Genomic DNA, 27,940 nt, shown 5'->3' on the forward strand with positions numbered 1-27,940 from the left:
GTACACAGTATTTGTTGGCTTATGATCAGCATTTGACTGTGTTATTCATGACAAACTGTGGTCAGTGATGAGTTTAATGGGTATTGATAGTACTATTATTAATCTTTTAAGACACCTGTACACAAACAGCTATGCAAGGGTATGGTTTGGTGTAAAAGGAGAATGCACCCATCCATTTAGAATAGAAAAAGGGGTCCACCAGGGGTGCGTACTCGCTCCCTTTTTATTTAAGTTATATATTAACAAACTGGGTAATGCTCTGGCTAGTTCATGTGTTGATCTGCCACAAGTAAAGCAGCGATTAATCCCCGTTTTGCTTTATTCAGACGCCGCCGTTCTTATGGCGTGCACTCCTTTAGCCTTGCAGTGCCTCCTTGACAGTTTTACCCTATTTATGGACAATCTGGGACTTCGAATTACCATAAGTAAGACTTTTGTTATGAAAGTGGTCTGTGGTGTACCCAAGTGTCGCAACATTTACTTAGGCAAAGAATTTCTACCTCAAACCCGAGTCTTTTCTTACTTAGATATTTTGTTTCACAATGAAGGTACATGGAAATGTGCAATTGAATCTAGAAGATTACAATTTTCAAGATCTATTTCGGCACTTTGCAATTTTGCCAGCAAATTGGGTAATATCCAACTAAAAGAAATGTTAACTATTTATTATTATGCAAAATGTAGAACAATTGTAATGTTTGGTTCGGATATTTGGAGATAGCGAATGTTGAATCATTGCAGGGGGTGGAAAATACTTTAAATAAAAACTTTAAGCACTTGCCTCCAGCTGTTCTAATCATGTTTGTCACTCAGAACTGGGGACCAACTGTTAATTAGACTTGGTTAGGATTCAACCACTTTTGCTATGGCACAAAATGTGGACTTCGGAACATATGGATCTGAACCATGCCATAGTTAAGGATTGTTATTACTCTGAATTGGCCCTAAAATTTCCTTTGTTAAAGTTTATAGAGAACTCTTTGATAGATAAGGGCCGTTTGGAATTTTATGAATGACCTGAATCCCTGTTAAACATCTCAAGGAAAGCACTAAAAACCTAGGGGGTCATTATGATGTCTGGCGGATTGCCTCCTGCGGGCCCCCAAAGTGAAGCAGAGTGGGGACATGCACACGGGCGGTACTTGTGGTACCCCCCACATTTACATAAACAAAGCGGCAGGCACCGCACAGTGCCTGCCGCTTTGTTTATGTAAATGCTGCAAAGCATTTTTAGTATTGTGGCGGGTGGTGCAGAGAGCACCGACCGCCACAATACTAAAAATACAGGATGTGCCCGGCACTGTGGCGGGCACATCCTAATACCCCCCACGGGACCCCCGCCCTTATGGCGGGCGGTCCCATTTACCACGAGGATGGCGGGCGGGCAAAGTCCGCCCGCCATCCTAATGAGGCCCAGAGTGTCTAAACCATCTGGAAGACTTGCGTTTATGTGTGGAACTGGCCAAACCAACTGTAATACACAAGCAAATGGTCCTGACCACCATCTCAATGCGACCATACCTTTTTAACGTTTTTAATGACCAACATAGATTCGTTTTAACACGTTTTATGTTAAATATGTTCCACCGCCTGATAAGCTTTCCAAACCCCAATAACTAGTCAAATGATTTACAGCGCTGCCCATGTGACAATGCATCTAATCAATCAACTATGCACATTGCACTTTTCTGTACATTTTATAGGGCTTTGAGAAGTTCTTTTGTTGTACGTTTACTGAAATCACTACATTTTAAACAATGTAGGCCGGCAATTTTATATTTGCAACTTCTTCCAAACCTTTATACATGTGTGGTACTTGCAAGGTTTCTGGTGACTCAAGTAAGAAGAAAATCCATACTAGCAATAGGTTGATTCATGAATTGACTGCTATAACGTGAACTGTATCTTTGCCCCTCTAATTTTTGTGTATTTTAACTGTATTTTTCCTTATCTATTTTTTATGTATTCTTTTATGATACACCTTGTGCGAATCGAATAAAGATAAATTGAATTGACTCTAATTGAACTATGATGAGAAGACCATGAAAAGCCCATAGTGTTCAGTGACACTTTTTTTAGATACCTGGATGACTATATGAGCTGTGGCCTGGCAGACGCATACTGCAGTCTAGAAGTAATGTTAAATAAATTGAGAGAATAGGTTAAAAGTTGGTTATAATGCCCAATATCCCTTATGAGGCACATAGCGCTCACTAAAATAATAATGAAGCTACTTTAAGAGACTGGACAATATGCTGAAGATACTAGGGTGAATACAGGAACATATAAAACTGCATTTCATATATTCAGATTGCCATGGAAGTTTGGAGCAGGCATATTAAGCCCAGACACCTAAATGTATTATTACATAGGTCAACTTAGAAACAAAGTCTGATCATTTTCAGACTCAGAGCTAGATCACATATTCCAATTTATCATAGAATTGATTTATTTAACAGCTCGTTTGTCACTCCCACCAAGAATATGAGCAAAAGTCTACCACAATACCTACCTACTGTCTGACTGATAGGAATAAATGTCACAAAATTAGAAGGCACAAACATTGAATCCCTCTACTGATGCATAAACATTGTATAATTAATAGTGAACTATGTCCTAGATGTAAAACTGAAGTGGTGGCATAAATCCATAAGGGGATACATGTACATATATCCGAAGTGGGTATGTCCTGTCATTGAAGGCTACTGGGTAAATATTATTTCCAAATAAAGAGTTAACAAGCTGGAATATTCCAATAACTCCCTAGGTTTGCTTATTGGGTGATATCCCTTTTAGAAGGTAGAGCAAATCCACCACAAAGCCCATTTCACTTTGTCTTTCACTGGTCTAGAGGAGGATAGCAATATTTGGAAACCTGCAACAGCCCCTACAGAAAGGATTTGGAAATCAGAGATTTTAAGTTGGATACAGGCAGAAAGTCCAGAGGATACAAAATGTATTGAGTTATATAAGAAGTGCATCAGATTTTTGGGACTTGACTATGACTGAACAGATTTACGACTAAGAGGACAAGCCACATAGCTCCAACAGTACAAGCGGACTGTCTCGAACTCAATCGAGAATTAAAAATTCCTTGGATATTTTATGTTTGTACTACTTGTAGCGCAATAAATTTGCTTGATTTATTTGAAAATCCAGCTACTTTTTCTGCTAGCTTTTGCAAATCATTAAGAGTAATGTTTATGACTAAATATATATATCTTTTTTTTCCCCTGGTATTTTATATAGCGCAAACTAGACCCGAAGGGATCAGAGCTCTTTGCATGAGCACCAGTTGCTTACAGAGGGACACATTCATAGGTTTTTTTCAGGCACAGGGAGATTAAGTGATTTGCGCACAATCACAGGATGTTGAGTCCCTGCCGAGGCTCGAACCCGGATCCCGAGCTTCGAGATCAGCCACCCTAGCCGGTAGGCCACATCCTGATTGCACAATGTCGCTTGGATTCCCACAGTTTGAACTTAAACTCAGATTTGCACTAGCACTGGTATGAAACCCTATTTGACTTAGGTTTCTAATATGAACCATAGATTTCTTTTGACCAGATTGAGGCTGAATGGTGTACATTCTCTTGTGGCTCCCCCTGTGCAGGGCACATGTTTAAATTTGTTTTCCTGCTTGCCATTGCGATGGTCATTTTGCTCAAAGCACACTTCACTTTGTGCTATTCTGCAAGTTTTATTCTATACCAAGATGATTTCTTGTATCAGCTTTTCTAAAACAAGCACATTTTAGGTAATTTAGGGCTGCTAAGGTTATTTTGCAATCAGTGTCATCACCCAAATTGAGTTCTTTAGTTATTTGTTTTATAAGACACGCTATATGTTTGAGATCAGACATATTATAATAAATACTCTTATGTTCTGCATCTCTCTAGAAGACTAAGTGGTGTTCTTTTAGTCATTTGTTTATTATCCTCTTTCAATTATGTCAGTGCATGTTGCAATGTTAATATCATGTATTTTATTGCATCTTTTAAGGTCACTTGTTGATCGAATAAATAATTCTGACTGACATCTGTTACTTTTAAACACTTGAAACAGTGATTGAAAGGAAGATATGTTGTGCCGTATACATTCATTCACATTACTGAAAGTGCTCATGGAGGGGATATGGTTGAGAATTGTTAATGGCTGCTGTCTGAAAAAAAAACCATAAAAATATATTAACAAAGTACCTTGGATTTTAATTAATGGATCCTCTAGTCAATATATGGCTTCCCTCAGATGATATTCGTCTTTTTCAGGACCAACTGGTTGGGATATCTACTTGGAATCGTACCCTTCTTTTTGTGGGCATTTTTATTATCTTATTTATTCTAAGCTAGACACTACTCTGAGTATTATAGAAAACAGCAAGATCCAAATTTACATTACTGTAATTTTGTCGATTAATATTTTTGGACAGAGGTTCTCACGTGCTGACAATCCACTAAGAAGATATTACACCTTTTTTCCATATCTGACTTTCAATATTTTCTCATTAATCTATTTCTTGCCCCCATTTGCATTGCGGGCCTCTGTCAGATATAGGCATTGCCACTCTGTGTTTCTAATCACTCTCCAGTTACACTTAATATTGGAGGAAACTAGTCTCTTACCTTCCTACACCGATTCACATTTTATCTTGGCTTATTTTATTACCCTGGATTTCTCAACCATTCAAAAACATAAAATAAATAGTTCTACTAATTTTAACTCTGTCTCTCTCTCGCTCTCTCTTTCTCTCTGATCATCGCCGTACCTGATCCATTCAGAGGTCTAATGAAGGTCACAGAAAGGACAGATCCTCTCTCTGGTTTGCACTTCTCAGCTGTGCATCACTGCCTTATTGTGCACCATCCGAGAAAAGGTGCATGAAGGGCCTAGGTACAGGTAAGTAAGAGGGAAAATCCATATGAAACCAGCTGTGGTAGATTAGTGCCTAAGCCCTAACGAAACGAAACATATGATCTGCAGTGGAGAGTGATGAAAGACCGCTGTGACGAGCTAGATTAAGTACGAAGCTTTAGCTCAGCTCCCAGCATGAGTGACAGATATTTGTGATGTTTTGTGGGAGGACTGTTTCATCTAAAAACGTTGATTCACTTGTAGTTGGTAGGATGTTTATTAAGGGCACCCCTGAAACAAAGACAATGGTGATAATAAAAAACACTCTATTTTGTAATGTAGATTTGGGTTATCGGAACCCAAAGCCGGGTAAAAAGCACACATTATGGGATAATTAGTGTAGGATGATGGAGTGCACATACATACAGATTTCACATTCATGGTGGAGAAATAAGCTAGCCAATATTATGTTATGATTCCATCTTCATGTTGTGACCGTAGGGAGGGGTCCTATGCAAAGGTGAGGGGGAAGAAAACTGTGGTAATGATTAAAGAACATGTTTCATCATCAACTGACTTTAGGTAGAATTAAATAAACATTTGCATAATGATTAGCCCCCAGGTTATCTAAGATCTCTGCATAAAGTCATGGGGGAATGCCCCTGTCTCTCTTTTTGAGATGAGGCCGGAGGTTTTTTCTGAAGATATGGAAATACCCTGTTGATTGCACCTCTTTCTAATTCTATTTCTCTTCAAAACGCCTGTACTAAAAAACTCTCAAAACCACTCTCAACAGAACTGTCTCGAGGGCTAATTTGACAGTGGGTTCAATTGTCTGGCTATAAACCCGTCAAAATCCTTTAGCTGTAATTATTTTATATCTACTGTGATGGCTTTCAACCTTGTACTTTTGTTCATTTCTCTAGCTCATTGGCCATATCAGCAGTATAACTTCATTGGGTAGATTCAGCTAAGACGTAAATAAACATTTGCTTTGATGGGGATTTATGGCTATAACCCCTTTACAGTTAGAATACAGATTACCACCAGTGTTGCCCTCTGTCACTAACCCTTTCATTAGACCCATTTCCATGTTTTACTTCAGGATATAGCAACCTGCAAAGATATCATTACTATGGATAAAATGTGCACAAACGATGTTGTAACACACACCAGAAATCAACATTCTCTGCAATAGAAGCAATCACTTTGAAATGTGTGTATTAAGCTAGTTGAAAATTTGACCCAGCTAAATAATGGGCATTGCTAGCAGGCAGCCCTACATGGCCACATTCTGGGGGCACTTGTACATCTGACTATCTGGGGGGTTTGCTCATGATTGTATGACAGAGCCATGCATGGCTAAACCATGCATGCCTCTACAACGCAGCCCGAACCACAAATGTGTCTTAACCACGCATTCCTTTACCACGCATTCCTTTATCATAGAATTTTGTTGTAAAGGCATGATTGGAAAGGGGATATATGTGGTTAAGTTCGGCACTACCCTGACCCCCTCCTGCCTTAAGCCCTAAAATTCTATCCCCCTACCTCGGCCCCCTCACTCCCACCCTGAGGCCTATGAACCTACCTCATACTGTCCTTAATATTACCCTTCCCCTCCACCAAACCATAGGGCTAAACCCTGCCCCATTAGAAAAAACACCCAACCCTCCTCACCCTGAGCCCTAAAACCTACCCTCACCCCATAACCCCTCTATTCCCAGCCCCAGCCCTTAAAACCAACCCCAACCCCCTCCACCCGCTCTGAGCCCTAAAGCCAAGCCCTAAAGTTCTAGCCCGAAAACCTGCCCCCTTTCCAAAAATTACCCCGAGCACTAGAACCGACCACCAACCATTTAAAACTGGCCCACCTCAGCCCCACTTACCTGTCCACGTCCGGAGCTTCCTGTTCTGACACTTCCTCTCACAATGCGTTCTCTCCTCGCCCATCCGGACAGGTAGATTACGCACTGCCCTAACCATGCCTATGCGTGGTTACGGAAAGCACGGTTTTGCTTGCGGGGAAACAGCAATTGTGACTCAGCCTGCATAGTAAAGGCTGTATCCCTTTGCTCACCAACAAACATGGTCATGTCTGCTACTTTAACTATGGTGAAGTCGTCAAAAATATGTGATGTCTATAGATAATGGCAAGCTTTCATTTTCATTGATGGGTAGAGTAAATGTTTACATTGGTTTTTCTCTCCAAATGCCTCCCTCTCTACCTATTTTATGGCTTTATGTACCCCTCTCGTAATTTCAAATATTGGATTCATCCTTTTGATCTTAAAATAGAAACGTAGCCCTAGTGTGCTCTTCATTTCTTGAAATTATATGTGATCATTGATAGAGGAGCCCTCCCTGCAATGAGGGTTTACTATTGAGTAGCATTGTGGAAAATGCCTGATTGTAAAGGCAGGGTAGTAAATCTGAGTCTTCTCTTCCATCCCAACGAGATACGACATAATTTGAAACAGATCAAATTTTAATGTATAAATATTTGGGGATGAGCCGACTCGACGTTATATTAAAACTTCTCTAAACTACATGATTTATCATCCATTTACACTTCCATTTCTTATTTCCATAAGTAAGTTAGAACGAACGGACATCATAGGCTTTACAAAGGATTATTCAACAATATCATGACCGAGTTAAAAGTAATTTAGCAAATTGACTTGGATTTCAGTGTCCTAAGATCTTTTCTTTCAGATTCCTTCAAAGCCATGTTTGTGAAGGTTAACTTGAATCATGCACAATTTCTTATAAGCAACAAATCATTGTGCAAAGAAGGGATGATACATCTCAGGTGTGGACTTGAATCAGAAGCAGAGGAACAGTAGAGTGTCCAGTAGAAAGAAGGAGGAGCAACACCACAGCGGCATATTAAGGTGGAGTGAGCATGGTCAGGGTGAGAAGAGGGCATATGTTTCTGCAAGAGCTGGATCTTAAGCTGTTTTCCAAATTGTAAGAATGAGGGAGATTCATGTGGTATGATTTGGATGGTATTGCACATTCTTCACATGACAAGAGAAACTCTTTCAAACTATATTTATGTCTGGTATATTAAATATTTTCTATGCTTTTATAAAATTAGTCTCTGCTTTTCCCAAAGTATCGATATTTTAGATGTTTTATTTGGCTATATCAAAACACGAGAGGGAGAGTAGAGGTTGGAATAGTAGGGACTCATCCTCCACGAAACTATGCAAATAACCAAAAAGGGTCCCTTCCATATCAGAAAAGGAAGAAAGGACCCCTTGCAGGAACTTGAGATAAAGACATTTTTTTCAAATAACCCTCATCCACACAGGTTTCCCTTTGGTGGCATGCTTCATCATAGGGTCCGTTCCTGCCCTCTACAGACAGGGATGCGATGCTGGAATCCTAGCTGGTGGCGAGAGGAATTGGGCTCTGCCCCTACTCCTAAAACTGTGGTCAAAAACTTGGGAGTCCTCATAGACCAGAAACTCGCGCTAGAAGAGCATGCCACCACTACTGGGGGGGGCATGTTTTCACACACTCAGCCTACTAAGGAGAGTTTTCCCTTTTTTACTCTCCTCTACATTGAAAATGTTGATCCAGGCACTAGTGTTAAGCCGCCTGGACTACTGCAATGCCTTGTTGGTTTCAGCCAACAAAGCTTCTTTAAGGAAATTACAGGTAGTCCAGAATACTGCGGCACACCTAGTAGCCAATGCCCCGCCGAGAACGGCCTCTTTACCCCTTCTGCAACAACTACATTGGCTTCCAGTGCGGAAGCAGGTTAATTTCAAAATCTGCGGCATTGTTTTCAAATCTCTCTATTACCTAGGTCCTAATTATCTATTTGACAAATTTGTAAGGTACTTACCTTCTAGGTCCCTAAGGTCAGGATCTAAATCACTTCTTTGCAACCCTTGGTTCAAAAAGCTTGCATGGGGGACAAAGCCTTTTCTCATCTTGCCTCCCTTTTTTTGGAACCAACTTCCCCTTCACTTACGTCAATGTCCAGACTACTTAAAATTCAGAAAGCTGCTAAAGATTTATCTGTTCTGATGTGCATTTGCTTAGCTTGAGTGAGCAGTCCTAGAGCGGAGATACCACTGACGGGGTGATTGGGGGTCTATATAAATTATTAAATATCAAATACCAACGAATACGTGGGATCACTTGATTGAAAAATACGGGTGTCCGTATACACCTATACACCTATGTGGTCTTAAAATGAAGATGGAGTGGGTTTTATTTGAAGTGCGAAAAAAAGGTTGAAAATATCAAATTAGTGGGACAAAAACAACTTTGTCTCTTACCCCTAAAGAGGTATACTAAAATCTGGGGATACGCCGAAAAACTCCAGGCGTGAATACTTACTGTTTCCCTGGTAGGTCAACTAGTTTCAAGCCCTACCCTAAGGCTTTTCATCAGGACATTAAAGGAGAAATGATACTCCCACTCCTGTTGTTACTGTGAACATAATAGCAGTAATAAAATACAAAAACAAATATACAGCACCTAATTGGTCTATGTTAAATATCAAAAATCATTAAATGTGGCCATCATTTAGCCCCATGAGTACTTTGAGAAGTTGGATGGGACGCCTGTAGTCACACATCGTCGAGGCTGTTCCTTCTCGGTAAACTTTGTCGGAGCCTCGAGAGAGTACAGACAGGTTTACCGAGAGGGAGTAGCCTTGACCGAGGTGTGACTACAGGTGTCCCTTCCAACTTCTCAAAGGACTCATTGGGCCAAATGATGGTCACATATAATGATTTCTTTTATATTTAGCAAAGACCAATTAGGAACTGTATATTTGTTTTTGTATTTTTATTACTGCTATTCTGTTCACAGTAACAACACGAGTAGTAGCATCATTTCTCCTTTAAGTGTCTTCTGATGTGTTCTTCTGATGTGTAAAGGATGGTGGAAAGGCTTTTTGGGGCCTCTATCAGGACCCCTGCCCTCTGTGGCCCTCAGCTATAGGCCCTGGGGGACACCTGTGGTGCACCCCTAACCATCCCTGCATTGTGGCCTGCCACAGGGTGCAGGGATGTTTACAAACATGCCTTTTGGAATTGGGAATTGTGATGTGGCCCTTTTCCCAGCCACAGCACAAGCCTCAATGCAAAGAGGCATGTTTTCAGCTGCCTCCAGGGCAGTCGGATCATAATTTGGCGGGTGGGACTATCTACTAGCTGTCGGCCGTTCCAGCAAGGATGGCAGTTGGTAGCTCATCCAACCGCCATCATAATCAGCCCCTTAGTGTACACCAACAGCAAAAGATACATTTTTGCAGTGTATATTTGACTTGCTGTTGCACAAAAGGGGACAGATAAAGAACCCCCAGTCCTTTACTTATGAGTGGAAGAAAATGTTAAAATATTTATTTTAAGAAAAACAATGCTTAATCTTTTAAGAATTTCTGGAAACCTACAGTTGAGGCAGAATCAATTCAGAAATCAGAGGTGTGTGTAAAATACAATGTATAGGTTATCTCATCTTCTTTTCTTTGAAAGATATTTTTTATACTTTTTATCAATGTGTAATACAATATAAAAAATACACAATAATCTTCACAAATTCATTTTGTGCCCAAAACTCTTCATGTACTTCATATTAATGCCCTCTTCTATCTATTTGCTCAAGTCCCCATCTGAAATTGACATGCAAAGGTGAAAATATTTACCTGTTTCCAAAATCATACAAAACACATTCAGGATGAGACAGATAAGATAGATAAATTCGTTATTGTGTGGTTAATTACAATCATTATAATGGGGTTCCCAGCTGCCTTGCGACCAAAGTACAAAGTTGACTACTGGCAAGCAAAAGCCAAAGAACATGGGTATGTTTTTTTAAAGACAATTAAAAAACAGAAATTGATATAGAGAAAGCGATAGCTGCAGACAAGTTAGTGCTGATGGGCAGACATAAAAAATAATTTAAAATAAGGGAAGAAGGAAATCCCTTTCAAACCACTGCTTAACATACTCCCTTCCCCCCCCCCACTCTAGATTTCAGTGTCAAGCAAGGTTAAAGTGCTTTAAATGAAGTTGCTTTCAAAGGCCCAAAGTGCTAAATGTATCCCAAGTGTGGGCTACAAGGCCGGGCCCCGACAAGTCAAAGTGTTCTGGGGATGATCCCCTTACCCCAAATCTGCGTTTCACTACCAAACCCATTTAAAGTGCATTAAATTAAGGTGCTTTCAAAGGCGTAAAGTTCTGATTTTGTCATAAAAGTACGTTCCATGGCTAAGCTCAAAGCAGGAGGAGGTATTTAAGGAATGCATTATTTTGCTTATTTTGTCAGGATTGGGAGCATGCAAAAGGATATTAGGTGTCCTGCTTTCCGGTGGGCTGAGTAGCTCTGGACGTGTATATACGGTAGGGGGCATTAATGCTTTTAGTATTTAGCAGCATGCTGAGAATACAGGGTCCGATGCAATGATGGGTGGTGCTAGCACAATTTTCATAAATTTCTGAAATGTCGAACACTAACCTGGAACACATTGGCAGTTGTAATTGCTTTCTCAGTAGTCCTCAGGAAAAACAAGCAGGTTCCAGTCAATCCCTGGCAATGAAGAGAAATGTACACATCTTTACATGATTCATTACACTGATTGATAGGGATTATAATTGCAGCAATGAAACCATTATAGTTAACTTCATTTTAATAGTAATATTGTTTATGATGTTTGTCAGAAATATTTCTACATACTTAAAATACTAACATATTTGATATGATTGAGAACAAGAATACAAGTATACTGCTCATCTTATTGTTAAAATTGAATCTGAAATGTATTGAAGATCGTTCTACCAGAACCGATGCCTTGAATATAATATATGATATGAACATAAAACATTATGTATTTAATGGGGCTAGACACATCCAATAGAGATTGACGTAGAATGCTTATGAATAGGGCAAGATAATGGAATTATAAAAAAAATTACAGTCACACAGAACATACTGACACCGTGTGAGCTTTTGGGTAAGAGACAGCAGTTTATCATGGCTGGTGTGGAGTGAGGCTCTTCAGTTCTTAAAAGTAGAGTCCCTTAAAATCATGGTGGGTAGTGGTGACAGAGATACGAACTGTAAAGTTGTTTCAGTGGATTCAGACTTGAAGTATAAAGAATTAGAAATTGTATTCTGGTGGTATCATGACTGAAGAAGTTAAAGTTGGTGGAGCAGAGTGCGAACATGGTGCAATGAAAAGTTAAGAAATATGGGAGGATGCTATGCTGTGAATGGCAGTAAAAATCATGTATAGCATATCTGTTATTGGCGCCAATTTTGTACACAAAATCTGGTGCTCTTGAATTGTCCAATGTTTCAATGTGTATATGCAGGGCTGCTGCCCAGATGGTACCATACAAACTCAATAAAATATGTTTTCAAAAAAGAAAATCATGTATAGCAGCACAGTGTGCACTATTCTGAGCACAGAGTTAACCAATTGGATGTCGGGTGATGGTGGTGGGTTGATGAGATGTGTTGTGACATATTCAAGCAACACAATTAATGGTTTTATCAAGGGGAAGTCTTCTTTCAGGCTGCTGCATTCTTTTAAGCTCTCATATTCAGTGTATTGAGAAGACACGTGGCTGTCTGGAAAGGGAGTGGTTCCCTGATAAGCAACTGGGATCAGGCAGCAGTTACAACAGAGGTGAAGAATTGTTCCAGTAGCTTGCTGTTAATTAATCACAACACCTATGTCTCTGGCTTAAGGTGAAGCTAACAAGCTTCAATGGATCTTTGTATGAACCATGTGAAATTAACATTTTCTGTGTTTTATTTTACTCTTATCACCTTTTTAAACCTCTATATGAAATACAAAGATTCATTACATTAAATAAGTGTATTTTTGTGATAATGTGATCAATTATTTTCAATGAGTAGATTGCATTTATAGTAACTTCCTGAATACACAGATGGATTTCCATATGGTGGAAAGAGGAAGCTGCTCTGAACCAACTAATTATTAAATACTGTTTAGCATGTAATAAGGGTCTCAGTATCTCTCGGCCTGTCCTTGTCAAGGAAACTCTTTATTTCCTGGGCAAGTTGAAACTTTTTGATGACCCTAGTTCTTGTTTTGGGTGGATAAACAGATACTGAGAGATCATCTGAAAACTAGCACATACGCCCACAGGTTATCCCAAAAAATTAATAAATCATCAGTGTCAGCCTACCTATGTCTGAGGCCTTGGAGGAGTATTTAATTATTACTTATGGCAGGTGAGAAAGTTCCTTCTTGTTTAGTTTTAGGGCTTATAGTGTTGTGGATCTGTTGTGCTTTCCGCTAGATCACTTTAAAGTGGCTACGGCCTGCACTTGTCCATGTGATGGTATGTCCACTCTGTCCCTGTTACATTGTTTCTTTTAATGCAAGTTTTATCAGAAATACACTAGACAATTTTTGATTCTGCTTATTAAGAAATATAATATGTGACAATGTAGATTATCTTTGTATTACCTCATATATCTGGCAGACAATGAATGTTGTTTATATATAGGGTATATTTGCAATTAGCCATCCGTCCATGAAGTACTATATACCTTGATTGATTATTTGTATATGATGTTGTTTTTGTTCCAATGTATTGTTTTATAATACTTACATCTGTATTTTTTATGGTTTTATCATGTTTATGGCCCAGCTCTCCCCGTGCTGCTACATCGCTGTTTCTCCTGTCTTCTCTTAGCTTTTTCTCCACTTAAGGAGTGCCTTCTCCTTGCTTTTCCCTCATTTTCACTGATTTCTCCTTGCTTTTCCTATGTTTTTTGAGAGCCTTCTCCTTGCTTTTCTCTCATTCTCACTGCTTTCTCCATACTTATTCCCCTGATTCTGAGTACCATCTCCTTGCTTTCACTTTGTTTTCATTGCTTTCCTTTCTTTTCCCAATTTGTGAGTGCCTTTTCTTTTCTTTTCCCCCGTTTTCACAGTTTTCCCCTTGCTCTTCCCTCCATTTTTGAGTGCCTTCTCCTTGCTTTCCCCTTGTTTTAATTGCCTTCTCCTTGTTTTTTCCCTCATTGCCACTCCTGCCTGCCGCCTCTTTCCTTCCTCCCGCACACCACCTCCCAGCTACCCTATCTCATCCCAGAACCTACGTATTGGGGGCCGTAATGCAACCCTATTGAGCAGGCCTCAGGGCCAGCTCTTTCCGTGCTGCTGCATTGCTCCTGCTCCTGTCATCTATCTACGTTTCTCCTGCTTTTTGAGAGCCTTCTCCTTACTTTCCATTTGGTTTTATTGCTTTTACCTTATTTCCCTGATTTTGAGTGCCTGCCCATTGCTTTCCTCTCGTAAAAAAAAAAAAAAGCAGTTAGCAACTCCAGTGCCTTGAGAGCCACACAGGTGATATGCGTTGCTTTATAAATCCTAGATTGATTGATATGTACTTTTATGTATGCTCTCGGCCTCCGATTAGGGAATTTATGGTGATGATGATGACACAGATGGAATAATGCATTTGTCTTAGAATCCACAAAAGCTTGTAAAGCCCACGAAGTAGGCATGCCTTAATCAATTCAAAATATTCCATGAAGCCTTTTGAGATGGGTGTTTGCAATCCAATTGAGAATCCAGATTCATTGTTCAGTTATACAAGATTCTCTGGGCTATGAATCCTACAGAACAGAATGGTGGTATGAAGGTTAAGAATCTGAATGTGTTAAACACATTCTGGTGGCCGGGGCAAAGGTTTGCTATGCTAGCATTTGAAAGAATGACTTCAACCCATTATTGCAAATACTGTACCTCAGTGGAGCCCATAGTTATAAAAAGCTTCTTTTGAGATGGCACAGTACTGGTGATAGAACTGGCTGCATCGGACCATAGAGGGACGTTCGTTTTTTGTTGCTGGAGGAGAAAAATATTATAGATTGATCAAGTTATAACCAAAATGCCATTTTTAAATAGAAGACAAAGACTTGTGTTTTTGCTTCCAAATATTGCAAATGATAGCATTATAAAAGAAAACGCCGTGGCCATGATTTGTTTCCTTAGGCAACTCTATCAAAATCTATATAAGTCAAAAGGTTGGACATTTTATGATTTTAAAACCAGAACAGAAGAACAGAAAATAGAAAATGAAAAGTTACTCATCAACATCACTTTCCAGAATTTTATAATTTTGACATGGCTGCACTGATTGGTAAAAAAAATACAAACAATATAGGAATCGAGATATCTAGTTTTTGGACTATTCATTATTCATGAATAAAAATGTAAAAAGTATGGGCAGAGATATTGACGGGCGTCTGAAAATAAACTTTCACGTTTTTTTCTATTCACTAACATTCCCAGGAATACATCTGGAAAGCTGCCCAAGGCGAAGGTTTTTTCTGCTGTACAATAGGGACTCTCATGTTACTACTCCCATTGGCTCCTATTCCTGCTGTGAAGAAGTTCTATATACTTAGGAATCCACGAAGGTGGAATGCAGCTTCCAGTGCAAATGCACTCTGGGAGAAAAACATCTGTCCTCATGGGAAGAACCCATTGCCTACACCAGCGCCAAATCTGTGAGGTCCGCCTGTCCCCTTCCCATACTGGGAAGGGAGTTACTTCCGCTCCTGGATGGAGTAAATCCAATGGAAGGGGTCAGAGAGAAGTTTTGGAATGGCCACAAATCCACGTTTGTGGGCATTCCTGAGATCCCAAGAAAAAACATACTTTGTAAGACCCACTTCCCTGCCCTAGAGTGTGATTAATGACTACAGGTTCCTGGCAGACTTAAAATAAGTATTTCCGGCCATAAACTTACATTTACGAACAAAAATGTCAATTTATTTTTTATGTCCAAATAGTTTTTTATTAAGATTTTAAGCATTACAATCATGCATCGATACTTTGCAATAAAACGAAAAGAGCATCATAAAGATTTTGTTATAAAGCAGAATGTATGGTCTGTAGTAGGTCAAATATCTGCAATACAAAAAAACAAAAAACTGACATATAGCTAATAATGCAATCTTGTAAGTTCCTTACAGTTGAATAAAGATGCAAAGGTGGAACATGGATTTGTCAGCAAAACAAGTAAGGGCTTGGGTTGGTGGGAGTGTATAATCATCACAGGAGAGGTCAGTATATTTTGGGGAGGTAGAAGAGCAGAATTTAATGGCGTACTGAGACTAATTTATAAAATAGCCCCGAAGAGTGTTAGGGGTGATATGACAATGTACAATAACAGAAGGGAATGGCATTAGCTATGTAGGTAAGGAGCAAACGCGGCTCCTCCGCAATGGCAAAGGAGAGTCTCCCCCCTGCCTGGCGCAGGGCAGCAAAGGAAAAATAAAACGATGCTCTAGCATTGTTTTATTTCTCATTTGCCAGGTTGTGCATGGAGAGCCGGGGCATGGAAGGGGGAGGAGGAGTGCTTGCGCACTCCCTAGTCCCTAAGTGCGCATATGAGTTTTGGCCGGCTGTCTCAGTCCGACCAAAACACATGCACCCGCTTAGGTTTCTCCAGCCCGGCTGCATTCAGCAGCCAGGCTGGATAAACCCCCACAGACTCCCTGGTCTGAGCAGGGCATCTTTTCCGCCTGCTCAGACCAATCCCTGTGCTGCTCTGCAGTGCAGGGATTGGCTGGGAGTCTGTCCCAGGGGCTGCTAGGACCCAGGATACGTGCAGCAGGAGCAACGCGAAGTAGGAAGGCAGGTGGCGTCAGGTAAATCAAAAAATATATATTATTAAACCCCCCTCTCCCCTCCCTGCGCTCGCTCTCAAACCCCCCCTGTGCTACCTCCACCCACACTACCACCCTTTAGTACTGGCGGCCGCAACTGGTAAGGAGTTATCCTAAGGGGAATTAACAAAGCCATGCCAGATCGTGTTCCAGTATTTTAGCCATCAAGCATTGGCAGGGGCCACAACAAACAAAAATACCTACACAAGTAGACTTCGACATCTTTAAAATTTAGAACCAGTGAAGGCAAATTTATCCCCAAATGTCCTGATCCCTAATTACATGAATTTGTTTGTAGCCCATTGAAAATTATGATCTGGCTAAATTAATATTGTTTTCACTGAAATAATTGGGAATGCACAGAGAACTCAGAGCATTTGGTTGAGGCAAAAACCAATAGGATTCCTGAGTCAAATAGAGTGGGATATAATTTTGAGAAAGAGAGGAGAAATTGATCATATAGAGCTAGATACTCAGACTTATGCTGAGAAATAAGTATATAGTACGGGGATGGCGGTGACTATATCCCAGCAAATTCTAAGCTTCTCAGGCTGGTGACTGTAGATAGATATGCAGATTGTAAAGCCATAATAGAGAGAGATTCTTAGATACATAGAAATGGCTATACATACTTGAAGGACTTCTTGGTAAAAGAATAGCAACTTCTTAGATCCATTTGCTGCAAAGAAATCTCCAATAGTGCTGAACTGAAAAAACAAGACAGCAACAGTTAAAACATAGAAAAGTTGTAAAACAATTGCAATAAAATGGTGTGCTTACTGCTCATGAAGCATCACCTTTTCATCAGAAATAAGGAAGTCTTCAGCTTCGTTCTCACTTATACCAATGCCATCGGATAGTTTGGATATCAAGTATTTGTGCCTCGCGTCCAGCTGAGCGCGGCGCTCTTCCTTTGTCACTTTGGCCAACTTGGCCATTTCTTTTCTTGCCTCATTTGAAAGTACTATGTTCTTCTTTCCAGGGGGCTAAAAGAAAGTAAAATAAAATATATATTAAATGCAATACTTTCTAATACCGAATTGCTATGTTTCTCAGAAAGCCATGTTCAAATTCGAAATCTATGCAGAGGAGGGCGAATACAAAAATTTCAAAAAGACATGTATTTATTTATTTATTTGAGGTGTTATGTAGCGCGAACATGACCCGTTAGGGCACAGCTTTCCAAACTTTTCATATTGGTGACACACTTTTTGTCAATACAGAAGTTGTTTGACACGGTACGGGAGTGTAGCAAGCGAGCGTAGCGAGCGAGCCCAAAACACCTAAGGTGGGGTTCTCCCCTTGGAGAAAATTTTGAAAAAGTGGGCAAATGGTGCATTTTCAAGCAAATTTGAGAAAGCAGGAAGGTTAATAAAGCAATTGTGAATCTGTTTTAACAAACATAGTGACTGGGAACACTGGGTGTATGGTTAGGTTTGTGCCTCAAACAAGAATATAATCATGCACACATTGACACATGCCCCAGTGATTTAAGCTGTGTTGAAAATAACGGCTGCCATCTTTCAAGAATCTAGTTCTAATCTAGTCAATAATATGACATGATTTGAGATTGGTCTATAAAACAATGAAGCAAACACAAGGAGATGATGGGCGGAGAGCTGAAACTTTACAGACACTCACCCCCAGTCACAGATCTGGGTTGAATCCATCATCATTCTTTAGCTAACTTTGCCACCTCAGTTCAGACCCAGCTATATGACAATTAATCCATAATTGATATTGATATACACTGGAAGAGTAAGCAGTAAACAGAGAGCTGGTATCTCAACCAATTTTGAAAGTCATAACTATAATCAAGGCAGCAGCTTGAATGAAACATGACTTCAGAATGTACAAACAACCAGAGTGCAACACTATCTTGTCGGCTAACTGAACAACTCTAGTTTTACAGTTATATTCACAAACATCTCAATTCAGCATTCAGTAAGCAAAACTCACTTTAGTGCACAAGTAACTGAGCAGTCATAGGATGGTTACCAAGTAACACAGGTTATTTGAACATGGTGTTTCAAGTGTGCAGCTTTGGAAATTAATGGAAGAGCAATATGTGAAGTATGAAGGACCTGGTGGGTTAAGGTTGATGTCAGACATGTGAAGCGGAGTGGCACGGAAAGGCGGAATGAATGATGAGTGTCATATTGGAGTTCCAGGAGTCTTGGTCACACAGAGGGACCGCAGAAACAGGGTATTGGCCCATGTGGGGAGCAGGGGTATACTGAGGGCTTGCAGGAGAACTTTGCCACACAGAAGCACTACAGTTAGCTCATAGAGGGGCTGCACTGATGAGATGAGGCAGAGCACATACAAAGGGATGGCAGGCCATGCAGTTAAACAGGCTAGGCTAGGCTAGGGCTAGGCAGTTACACACAGAGATTCGGGTGGAGGGGCTCAGAGGGCCGGCAGGGGCGAGATAGATACAACAGAGAGGCTGAAGTGGGGAAAGGGGCACATATACAAACTTCAGTAGGGTGTAAGGCAGAAAAAGCTGATACTGAGGAGGTGACAGGCCCACAGAGGGGTTACAAAGGGTGGAGAGGCACAGTTCGACACACAGGCTGCAGAAGGGAAGGACCACACAGAGACTGCATGGGTTTGAGGGGCACATAGACGGGATGCAGGGGAAGAGCTCACAGGGGCTGACTGGCAGGATGGTATATATGTATACCCGTCTTAACTGTAGACAAGGGATGGGACAAGTGACTACTATTTGCTGAGAAATCTGTGGACATTAGATAAGAGGGCACTGGGAGATCATGTCATCTGCCCAGTTTCTCCTTAGCTTGCATCAAACCGCAGCCTAAAGAGGCTCAAGTTCCAGATTTTTACAATAACAGATTATAGTCCCTATTAATCTCACTCACGTTCAAATGGTAATTAATAATAATATCCTGTAAAACATCTAACACAATACAAAAATAAATATGACTATATACATATATGCTAATGCTCATGTATATTAAATGGTAGTAGAGCCCACTGGCAAGATACAAGAACCTCCCTCACCGGATAACCCTCCCTCGTCTGTTTGTATAAAAAAGAAACATGTATGGTCGAGGCAATTAGAAATTAATAATCAGGTACTCAAAAGTCCATAAAGAAAACATGCCCATGAAGAACAGAAAGATTTTCTGTCAAGACGCCATTTACACAGTTCCAAAGAATGCTTCATGAAAGCTTCAGGTGAACTTCGCACAGTAACTTTCCCGTTATTTTTCAAGAGTCAACGTGAAAACAATGGTCTCCAATGGATCTAATGTTCTAATCTAGTAGCTATGGATGCGTTTTTTCCCATTAGAACATTGTTCTCACAATGCTGCAGCCTGTATGTATTGTAAACATGGCTTGCACACCGCCTGTCAGGGCGCTGACAGCAGATTATTTAAATGCAAGGGCTGCAGGCCCAGCGATGGCAGCGACGTAAAACAGAACCCCACCCAGTCTGAGCGCTCACTGCAAGACTTGGAGAGCCACTGGCGCAGTGCTAAATACAATTGTGCCCTGACCCCATCACATGACCCCTTGCGTACAGGCTTTTGGCAATGTAGTTGCAGCCGTCGGTTTTTGCAGGTATTGGCTCTTGTGTTTGAGTATATCTATTGATGGGGGTTCAAGCATCATGGCCAAACATTGTATTTGCGTGGGCAGAGTTGCCTTGTTTGTGCTACGCCGAGTATCTGGCAGGAGACTTGTGGCTACCGTTTTGTTAAATATTTGATAAGCCTCAAAAGAGGCTTTTCATCCATTTCTATTCTGTGACCTTAAATGAAAATATTGGGACTGCTATTGGCAATGAAGACCAGCTCTGGAATGGAAACACACGTTTTTACACAGCGAAACTTATTTGCCCGGAGTTGTGCTCTTTGTGTCATTGTCCGGCCAATCACATAAACGCTCTCTTGGCCCCACATCCAATGCCCCCAGAAGGGATGCTAAAGTACCTAATACAAAGAAGAGGCCAATTAGCTTTATATAGATTCTTTCTATCCTTGTTAGGTAACGAAAATTACAAAAATAAAGTCCTAACTCTTTAGAGCAGCGTATTTTAAAGCTTATGACGTGTATGTGTGTCACGCACAGATCAGACACTCAATAACGGGGATGATCGCTATAAAGGAGCGTCAGACAGCCGAGGGAGTATTAGACAGAATTATGTCTTTTCGTTTGACTTTTTGTTATCTACTATTTAAATATTACTCATGGGAAGATGCTCTTACCATTGCATACCATTGCTGAACAGTCTGCATAGTCCCCTCTGACCCTTTGCCACTGCCCACATGCCTTGCATTTCTAAGTTAATCTAAAACAAAATAGACATCCTTCTTGCAAGACACAAGCCTGTTTCTGAGTAATATGTGTTTGGCAATGTTGCTCTGTTTAGTCGTTAGCAGGGGAATGGCGATACATATTTCTGAGCCAATAAGATAGCTTGATGATTTAAGTACAGTCAACCAGAGCTCACTGCAATAGTGAAATAATAGTCACTGCTTTCTGTCTTAAAGTGCTCATGAGTAAATGTGATAGGAGCACATTAGTAATCTCTTTAATGGGAGTGAATAACAAGGCTGAAAATGCACTGACTGAAACATTTAACAGTGTTTTCAATCTGACTCACTAGACATCCAAGGGTAGCGGAACTTCTGCTACGCTTAGATTTCAAGCGAGTCAAACTGAAAATAGTGAGAAGTACCCTCACAGAGCTTTTCAAATTATGCGACGTTCTTGTTTCATGTCGTATTCATGTATTTACAGTTCTAATACTGCGTATTCAACGATCAACACGGGCATGAAAGGGAACTGGCCGGGCACACACGCTCCTCTCCTGCCTCTGCATACTGGTACCGTACTGCGTCCCTGACATGCGCAGACGTCCTGATGTATGCACCGTTGCGCGACAGACCCACACATGTCAGGCGACACAGTACCGTCTTGCGGCACATACTTTGGAAAGCTCTGCGTTAGGGTATCAGAGCACTTTACAGGGATAAACACTTCACGTACAGGTTAGGCATAGGCAAAAACACACGGATAGGGGTGAGAAAATTGCTTACAATAGGACAATACCAGAGTTATATACAATAATCGGTACAGAATCAAAATCGCGACATGTCAGCGATAGAAGGAGAAAACCAGCAATTGTAATCAAGCAAACCAAAAGAAATCAAATGGCGGAGAGAGCTGGCAGAACATTAGAAGGAATGGGAATTAGTACACAGAGCGGGCCAGGCATTACAGGCGATTATGCACAGAAACCAAAGCCATGAAAGAGGAGGAGTGTGCAACAACAGAGAGTTAATGGAGGAATTTGCTCATTAGGAAAGTTGTGGCTTCCTTTTTGGAGAATGACAGAGACAGTATTTCTCCTGATAGAGGAAGGTTGCCAGTTCCAGATTTTGGGTGCAGCCCCAGAGAAAGCTCAGTTGTAAGTAGTCTCCTTGTGGAAGTGGGGTGGCTGGAGGACACGGTCTCTGGTGGACCGGGAGTTTCTGAAACTCCCAGATATCACAATTTTCTGGGTGAGATATGCCGGGGAGTTCGTGTACAAGGCTTTGTGTGGGATGCAGGCCAGCTTAAGCTGGATTCTGCCTTCAAGAGGAAGCCAGTTCAAGGCCTTCAGATGTTGTGAAATGTGGTCAAATTGTTTTGTGCCAGATAAGAGTCTAGCTGCTGCATTGAGGCAAGCCTTTAGGGGGGATGTGGAAGTCTTTGGTACGCTCGATAGGGTAGAGCAGCTGTATTCAATTCTGGAAATAACTAATGCAGGAACAGCGGATTTGAGGTCAGCAGTTTCAAGGAAGGGTTTCAGCTTTCTCAAGTAGCCCAGATGGAACCTGGCAGTTTTGGCCATCTAATTGATATGTTCACGCATATTCAGGTTGCTGTCCAAGATTATCCCGAAGGAATTGGCAGAGTCCACTACGGTCAGTGTGCAGTTGAGTGCTGTGATTGAGTTAATCCATTTCAGCATGTCGTTGGATTTTTTTGACGGGGAGATGAGAAGGAACTCTTTTTTCGGCATTCAGTTTGAACTGGTTGTTGGCAAGCCATTGAACAGTCAGTTTCAGGGCATCAATCAGATAGGTAATCTCCTAAAGAGAAGAGATTTTGATGTATATCTGAGTATCATCAGCGTACATGTGGAAGGATATGTTAGCCGTGCTAATGGTTCAAGGTAGAGGTTGAAGATGGTAGGGGACAGAGTAGAGCCTTGTGGGACACAGATGGAAATCGGGGAAGGAGCAGATAGGTTGTTGTTGACCAAGAATCTCTGTGTCCGGTTCTGGAGGAAGGAACCAAACCATTTGATGACGGTACCTCCTAGACCCATCATGTGTTAGAAGCGTTCAAGAAGTTTCTATTGGTTGACTGTGTCGAATGCCGAGGAAAGATCCAGAAGGATCAAGAGACAGGTTTTGCCTTGGTCAAGGGCTAGGAGGGCATCTTCAACGATGTGAGGAATGGTAGTTTCAGTGCTGTGCCCCGGCCTGAACCCAGATTGGAAATTGGCAAGCAAATTGAAATTAGCGATGTGCTGGCTCAGTTGTAGCTGCACACATTTCTCCAGTACTTTCGGAAGAAGAGGTATATTCGAAATTGGTCTGAAGCTGTCTGGAATTTCCAGATTCAGAGTGTTTTTTTTAGGATGGGATGATTTGCTCGGTTTTCAGAGAGTCAGGAATGTACCCTTGAAGAAGGAAAGTGTTGATAATAGTGGTCCAGATGGGAATACTGAGTAGGGAGGTTGCTGCCAAGCAGTTGGCGGGGAGAGGGTCGTTGAAGTGGGTGTTCGGTTTTAAGGAGGATAGAATTTTCCAGATGGAGTGGTCATCATAAAGTTTGAAGTTGGACCAGTGAGCCTTGTTTTTGGGTGTTGCTGGGAGGGGACAAGAGGAGAGATGGGACTCGGTAGGAGGAGGAGGGGAGATTGAGGTAGCATTAAGTTCGATTCCTGGCAAGTTGATTTTGGTTGTGAAGAAGGAGGAGAACTCATCGCAGGTAATTAGGGATTTAGTAGTTTATTTAGATGACTTCGCTAGCAAGTTAGATTGGAATTTGACTAATTTGAAGAGTTTGCAGGGTCTGTTCTTGGCATTTTCCAGTTCTGACCTAAAGAACTCTTTTTTGGATGTGAGGATATTCTTGTTGTAGGTATTTCTTGCCTGGCGAGGAAGTTTAAGTTGGGAGGCTGAGGGATGCTGTCTCCAGTTCCTTTCTTTGAGTCGGAGAGCTCTCCTTTCGCTATTGAGGGGTCCGCTGAACCAGGGTTTTTTGTCTTTGGTTAGGGACCTTTTGAGCTTTAGTGGGCTAGATCACCCAAAATTTTGGTGATAGTCGAGTTGTAGTGCTCTGTGAGGTTGTTGACGGTAGATAGATTTGGGGGGGTTATAGGTCGTTCTTGCAGCGAGTAGTCAGCTCTCGAGGTCAAGGTTCTTAGTATCGATCTTTCTAACTCTTATCCACTTCAAGAAACTGGCATGAGTTAGGCTTAAGGAATGCCCTACCTAAGATTACTATGTAACAGCGAGTATGCTGAACCTGATTTGTATTGAATGTAGTTGGAAAGGTCTAATTGAAAGCTTCTGAGAAGCTTTGTCTCCTGCAGTGGTGTATAATGTATAGTGCGGCATGTGCACAGCAATGTCCACCACAGTGCTTAATATGATCCAGAGGTTGTCAGTGGGAGCCACTGGCACTCATTTTTGGGGACCAGCACTTATTTTTCCTTATCACACATTTACAGAGAGCAAAAATGGGGAAAAGACAAGCACACACAGTGGGAAGACAGCGGACAATAGAGACGGAGAAACTGTTTTAAAGGAAGAAAGCAGTAACCAACAAGAAAGAGTTAAAGGGGCAGAGAGTGTCTGGTAGTGGATTAAAGACGCATGGGTGGATTTTAGGGCCCCAGCCTGCACACAGATAATGCAGTGGTTTCAGGTTCATGAGGCAGATAAATTACCAAATGCTATTCACAATGTATGAAAAATGATAAAACAATATGGGAAATGTATAAACGTAAGTGTTGTAATGTATTCATATGAGTTTTCATACATAACTATAAGAAAATGAAACTTTGGATTTGGGGTTCAAGGAAGATATAGCTAGTATAGCTGGAATTCCTGCTGGTGGTACACCCTCTATGGAACAGGATGGGAATTGGGAAAGTTAGGAAGACATAGCTGGGTGGAAAAATGAAGTTAAAACACCAGAAAGGAAAAGGCACATGTATACTGGGGTGCCAGGACAAAGATATTTGTAGTAGGGTGTATAGAACGGTGGTTTCAGATGGACATCTGCCTGGCTAACAACAGGCCCTCTGACCAGTGCATTCCCCAAACAACTGGTGGAGCGAAATTAGAACAGTAATCTAATCAGTCCCAGATTATTAAAGGTACTTAGAGCATGCTGTCAACTCCTCATGCTTCACATCTGGCACACAGCACCAAGTTGCTATGTATCGACCAGGCTGTGGCTAACTAAGGTGTCATATACATAAGGCGCAATATCTGTCACAGATCTGTAACAGGTGGAGGGACCATGCCTTCACTTTTTGCTCAACAAGAAGAGTGTCTGTCAGACTGAGCAAAGGTCAGGCTGACAGACACTCTTTATTTTCAGGTCAGGCAACAGGAGCTAGACATGCGCAAAATGTGCAAGCTCCTGGCTTCCTGAGCTGAACTTTGCCAGGCTACAGTTGTCTCAGTTTCTGTGCCGTGACCTCTTCAGCCTAGCAGACAACTTCAAGGCCCCCCCTTCATGATGAGGAAGAGCATCACTGATCACTTCGGACCAGGGTTCTTCAGTTTTAAGACCTGAAGTGGCCAGGGCCGAGTGTAAATCAGTGACACTTCATCTCAGAGTCGGGTGAGCATCTCTCACTGACCCCCATCCCACTCTGGGATGAGGTAGGGACTACTGCCTCCCCTCAATGGCTGACCTAATGTCAGTCAATGAGGGAAGGCAGCAATCTCTACTTTCCTGAGACCCTGTGAGGGTAAGTGTGATTCTTTTTTAATGTTTGCTGCGTTTATGCATGAATATTTGGGAGTGAGTGTTGTGAGTGGATGTGTGTGTGCGTGTGTGCTCATTTATGAATGCATGGGTTTGAGTGTGTAAATGTGTGTGTGTAGCCCGCCCGCACCCTCTCGGCTAAAATTACCAGCCGCCACTGATCTGTCAGAACATCTGGCAATCGGGAACCCCAAAGTGGGAACTTCATATAATAATGACAGGCTTATGCAATTTCTTACAATGGTAAAACATTTTTGACTGTGCACTTTTTCTCACCCAGCACATCTTTTGAATCAAGTAAAGCAAACATAGGTAATAGCAAGCAAATGAAAAGAACAATTCAAATGCAGTAAATTCTGATTCTTGGTGTGAATATTTAGCGTTTTAGTTTATTAGTATGACAGGTTAGAGTGTTTTTTACTTGTACTGGATGTTTGACTTTATTACCCGCACTGACCTTCCTAATTAATATTCAAGTTTTTAATTAGATTTATCTGGAGTTGCCACCAATATCACACCATCTTAAAAGGCGAAGCAGGAGGCCTCCGTATGAGCAGTGCTTGGCCTTTTTGTGTTACAGACATACTTACTGGAATGGCTGCAGATGGAGATGAAACAGTAGTGGCAGATCCTGGCACAATGCTTGTTCTTTTTATTGCTCCGCCCCGTCGTCGACCCTTCCCATCTGCATCTAGGTTTGAAACATGACCTCACAGAATTATTCATCTGAACACGTTATTTCAGATACACTGTTGTTAAGCCAAATCCCTCAAATAAATATAATTTCCACCCCAACCACAATTATGGCATTTCACCCAGAGCAGATATTATTGTCTATCTGCTACTGCATATAAACTCCCCCCCACCACCACCACCTCCAGCCTACCTTGGTTTTATGACAGGGTGCAGTCGCCAAGGATTGGAATAGAGGACATGAACCAGACAGACGTCATAACTGGTATCTGAGCCAGCATAATTTCCAATATAATATCAGTCATGGGACCTGTGTGGTTCAGGTCCCTATTCTAAGCAAGAATGATGCTCACTGTCATCCGACCAAAGTAGGCTGGAAATGTTATGCAACATGTGGCAAAGTTCCAAACATTTCCTTGCTGTTAGACCTGCTGAGCTTGGACCTGGAGAACCTGGTCTGAATCATGACCTTGATTCAACTTCCTGCAATTCTGGGCAAATCACGAAATCTCCCCATGCCTAAAAAATGTGAAAGATATTCCGGTGCTCATGTAAAGGGCTCCAGTGCCCAGGGGCCATGTCTGTGCTTTATAGAATCACAAAAATGAAATAAAATAAGATTAGAATCATGCAAAATAAAGAGGGAAAGAACAATATTCCAGCTAAGTTCATGTAATTTGTTAACATTTTTTAAAAGTCAGTGCCAACACATATATTAATTGCATTCAATATCTTCCCTTTAACGAGTAAGGGTTCATCTACAGGATGTCATGTATCACTCTGCTCCAATAGAGATTCTAGATATAGAAACAAGGCACAGGTAACCACCTAAAACAGTATAACCACTGCCATACTCTCAGGATCCTTAAATTGGTAATGTGCCCGTAATGGAGGCCATCACCCCAGCTTCTTTTATAGAGTTTCAATACCCAGTAAATCCAAATGTTCAGGCTGACCGCAATGGATCATGGGTTGGATACAGGGATCAGTCTTGGCTTTCTGAAAAGTACCTTAGATGCATCGTCGGCGTAAATGCATTGACGGAAAATCGTTGGTGTTGGGCAAAGTCGGAGAAGTCTCAGAAACTGGGGATGATGCGCATGCAGTCAGCAATGCGGTGTCCGCAGTCCTCGCAGCTGCTGCAAAGCATCAACGTCGAGGGAAATGCACTGGCTATGATTGATGCAACTGCATCAATGCATGGGTTCTGGTTGTAGCAGCACTTTATTCTCACTTTCGGGGCCCCAGGACTGGATTGGCACCACTTGGCAGGGAAAGACTTGCAGCAAGCAAAGGCAAGGTCCTGTTGCAGGATGAATTTGAGTATCTAATGTCCCTGTGACTTACAACAGGGGGCAAACCAACAAGCCCTTGGGGTCTTTCTTGGTTCAAGTGAGATGTGGCCGGTCATTCCTCAGTCAGGGCAGGGGGTAGCAGGCAGCAGGGTAGCACAGCAGAAAAAAAATGTTCTTCAAGAATAGCAGTTCAGCAGAGTGGCAGTCCTTCTACGAGCACATCAGTCCTTCCTCCTGACAGAGTTCTTCGCAGGTCCAGTAGTGTCCGGACTTGGTGGTGTCTGAGGTACAGTACTTATACCCAGTTGTTCCTTTGAAGTGCGGGAGACTTCAAATAGATACCTTTGAAGTATACAGAGTCCCCGTCTTTCCTGACCCGGTTCCAGACTCCC

At 41.5% G+C, this 27,940-nt stretch overlaps 1 protein-coding gene across 1 annotated transcript in view; it reads right to left on the reverse strand.

Moving 5' to 3' along the window:
- The window catches only part of LOC147722959 (dynein axonemal heavy chain 5-like), a 1,378,573-nt gene that overhangs the window by 1,285,331 nt on the left and 65,302 nt on the right, over nt 1-27,940 (reverse strand). Inside the window, exons 3-7 of the mRNA XM_086965349.1 lie at nt 26,151-26,251; nt 17,328-17,516; nt 17,163-17,237; nt 14,600-14,701; nt 11,332-11,403 (exon numbers count right to left, since the gene is read on the reverse strand). Coding sequence (XP_086821475.1) covers nt 11,332-11,403; nt 14,600-14,701; nt 17,163-17,237; nt 17,328-17,516; nt 26,151-26,251 — 539 coding nt within the window. The remainder of the gene's footprint in view (nt 1-11,331; nt 11,404-14,599; nt 14,702-17,162; nt 17,238-17,327; nt 17,517-26,150; nt 26,252-27,940) is intronic.

This window comes from Lissotriton vulgaris, chromosome 4_1, assembly GCF_964263255.1.
Source record: "Lissotriton vulgaris chromosome 4_1, aLisVul1.2, whole genome shotgun sequence".
Lineage (NCBI taxonomy): Eukaryota > Metazoa > Chordata > Amphibia > Caudata > Salamandridae > Lissotriton > Lissotriton vulgaris.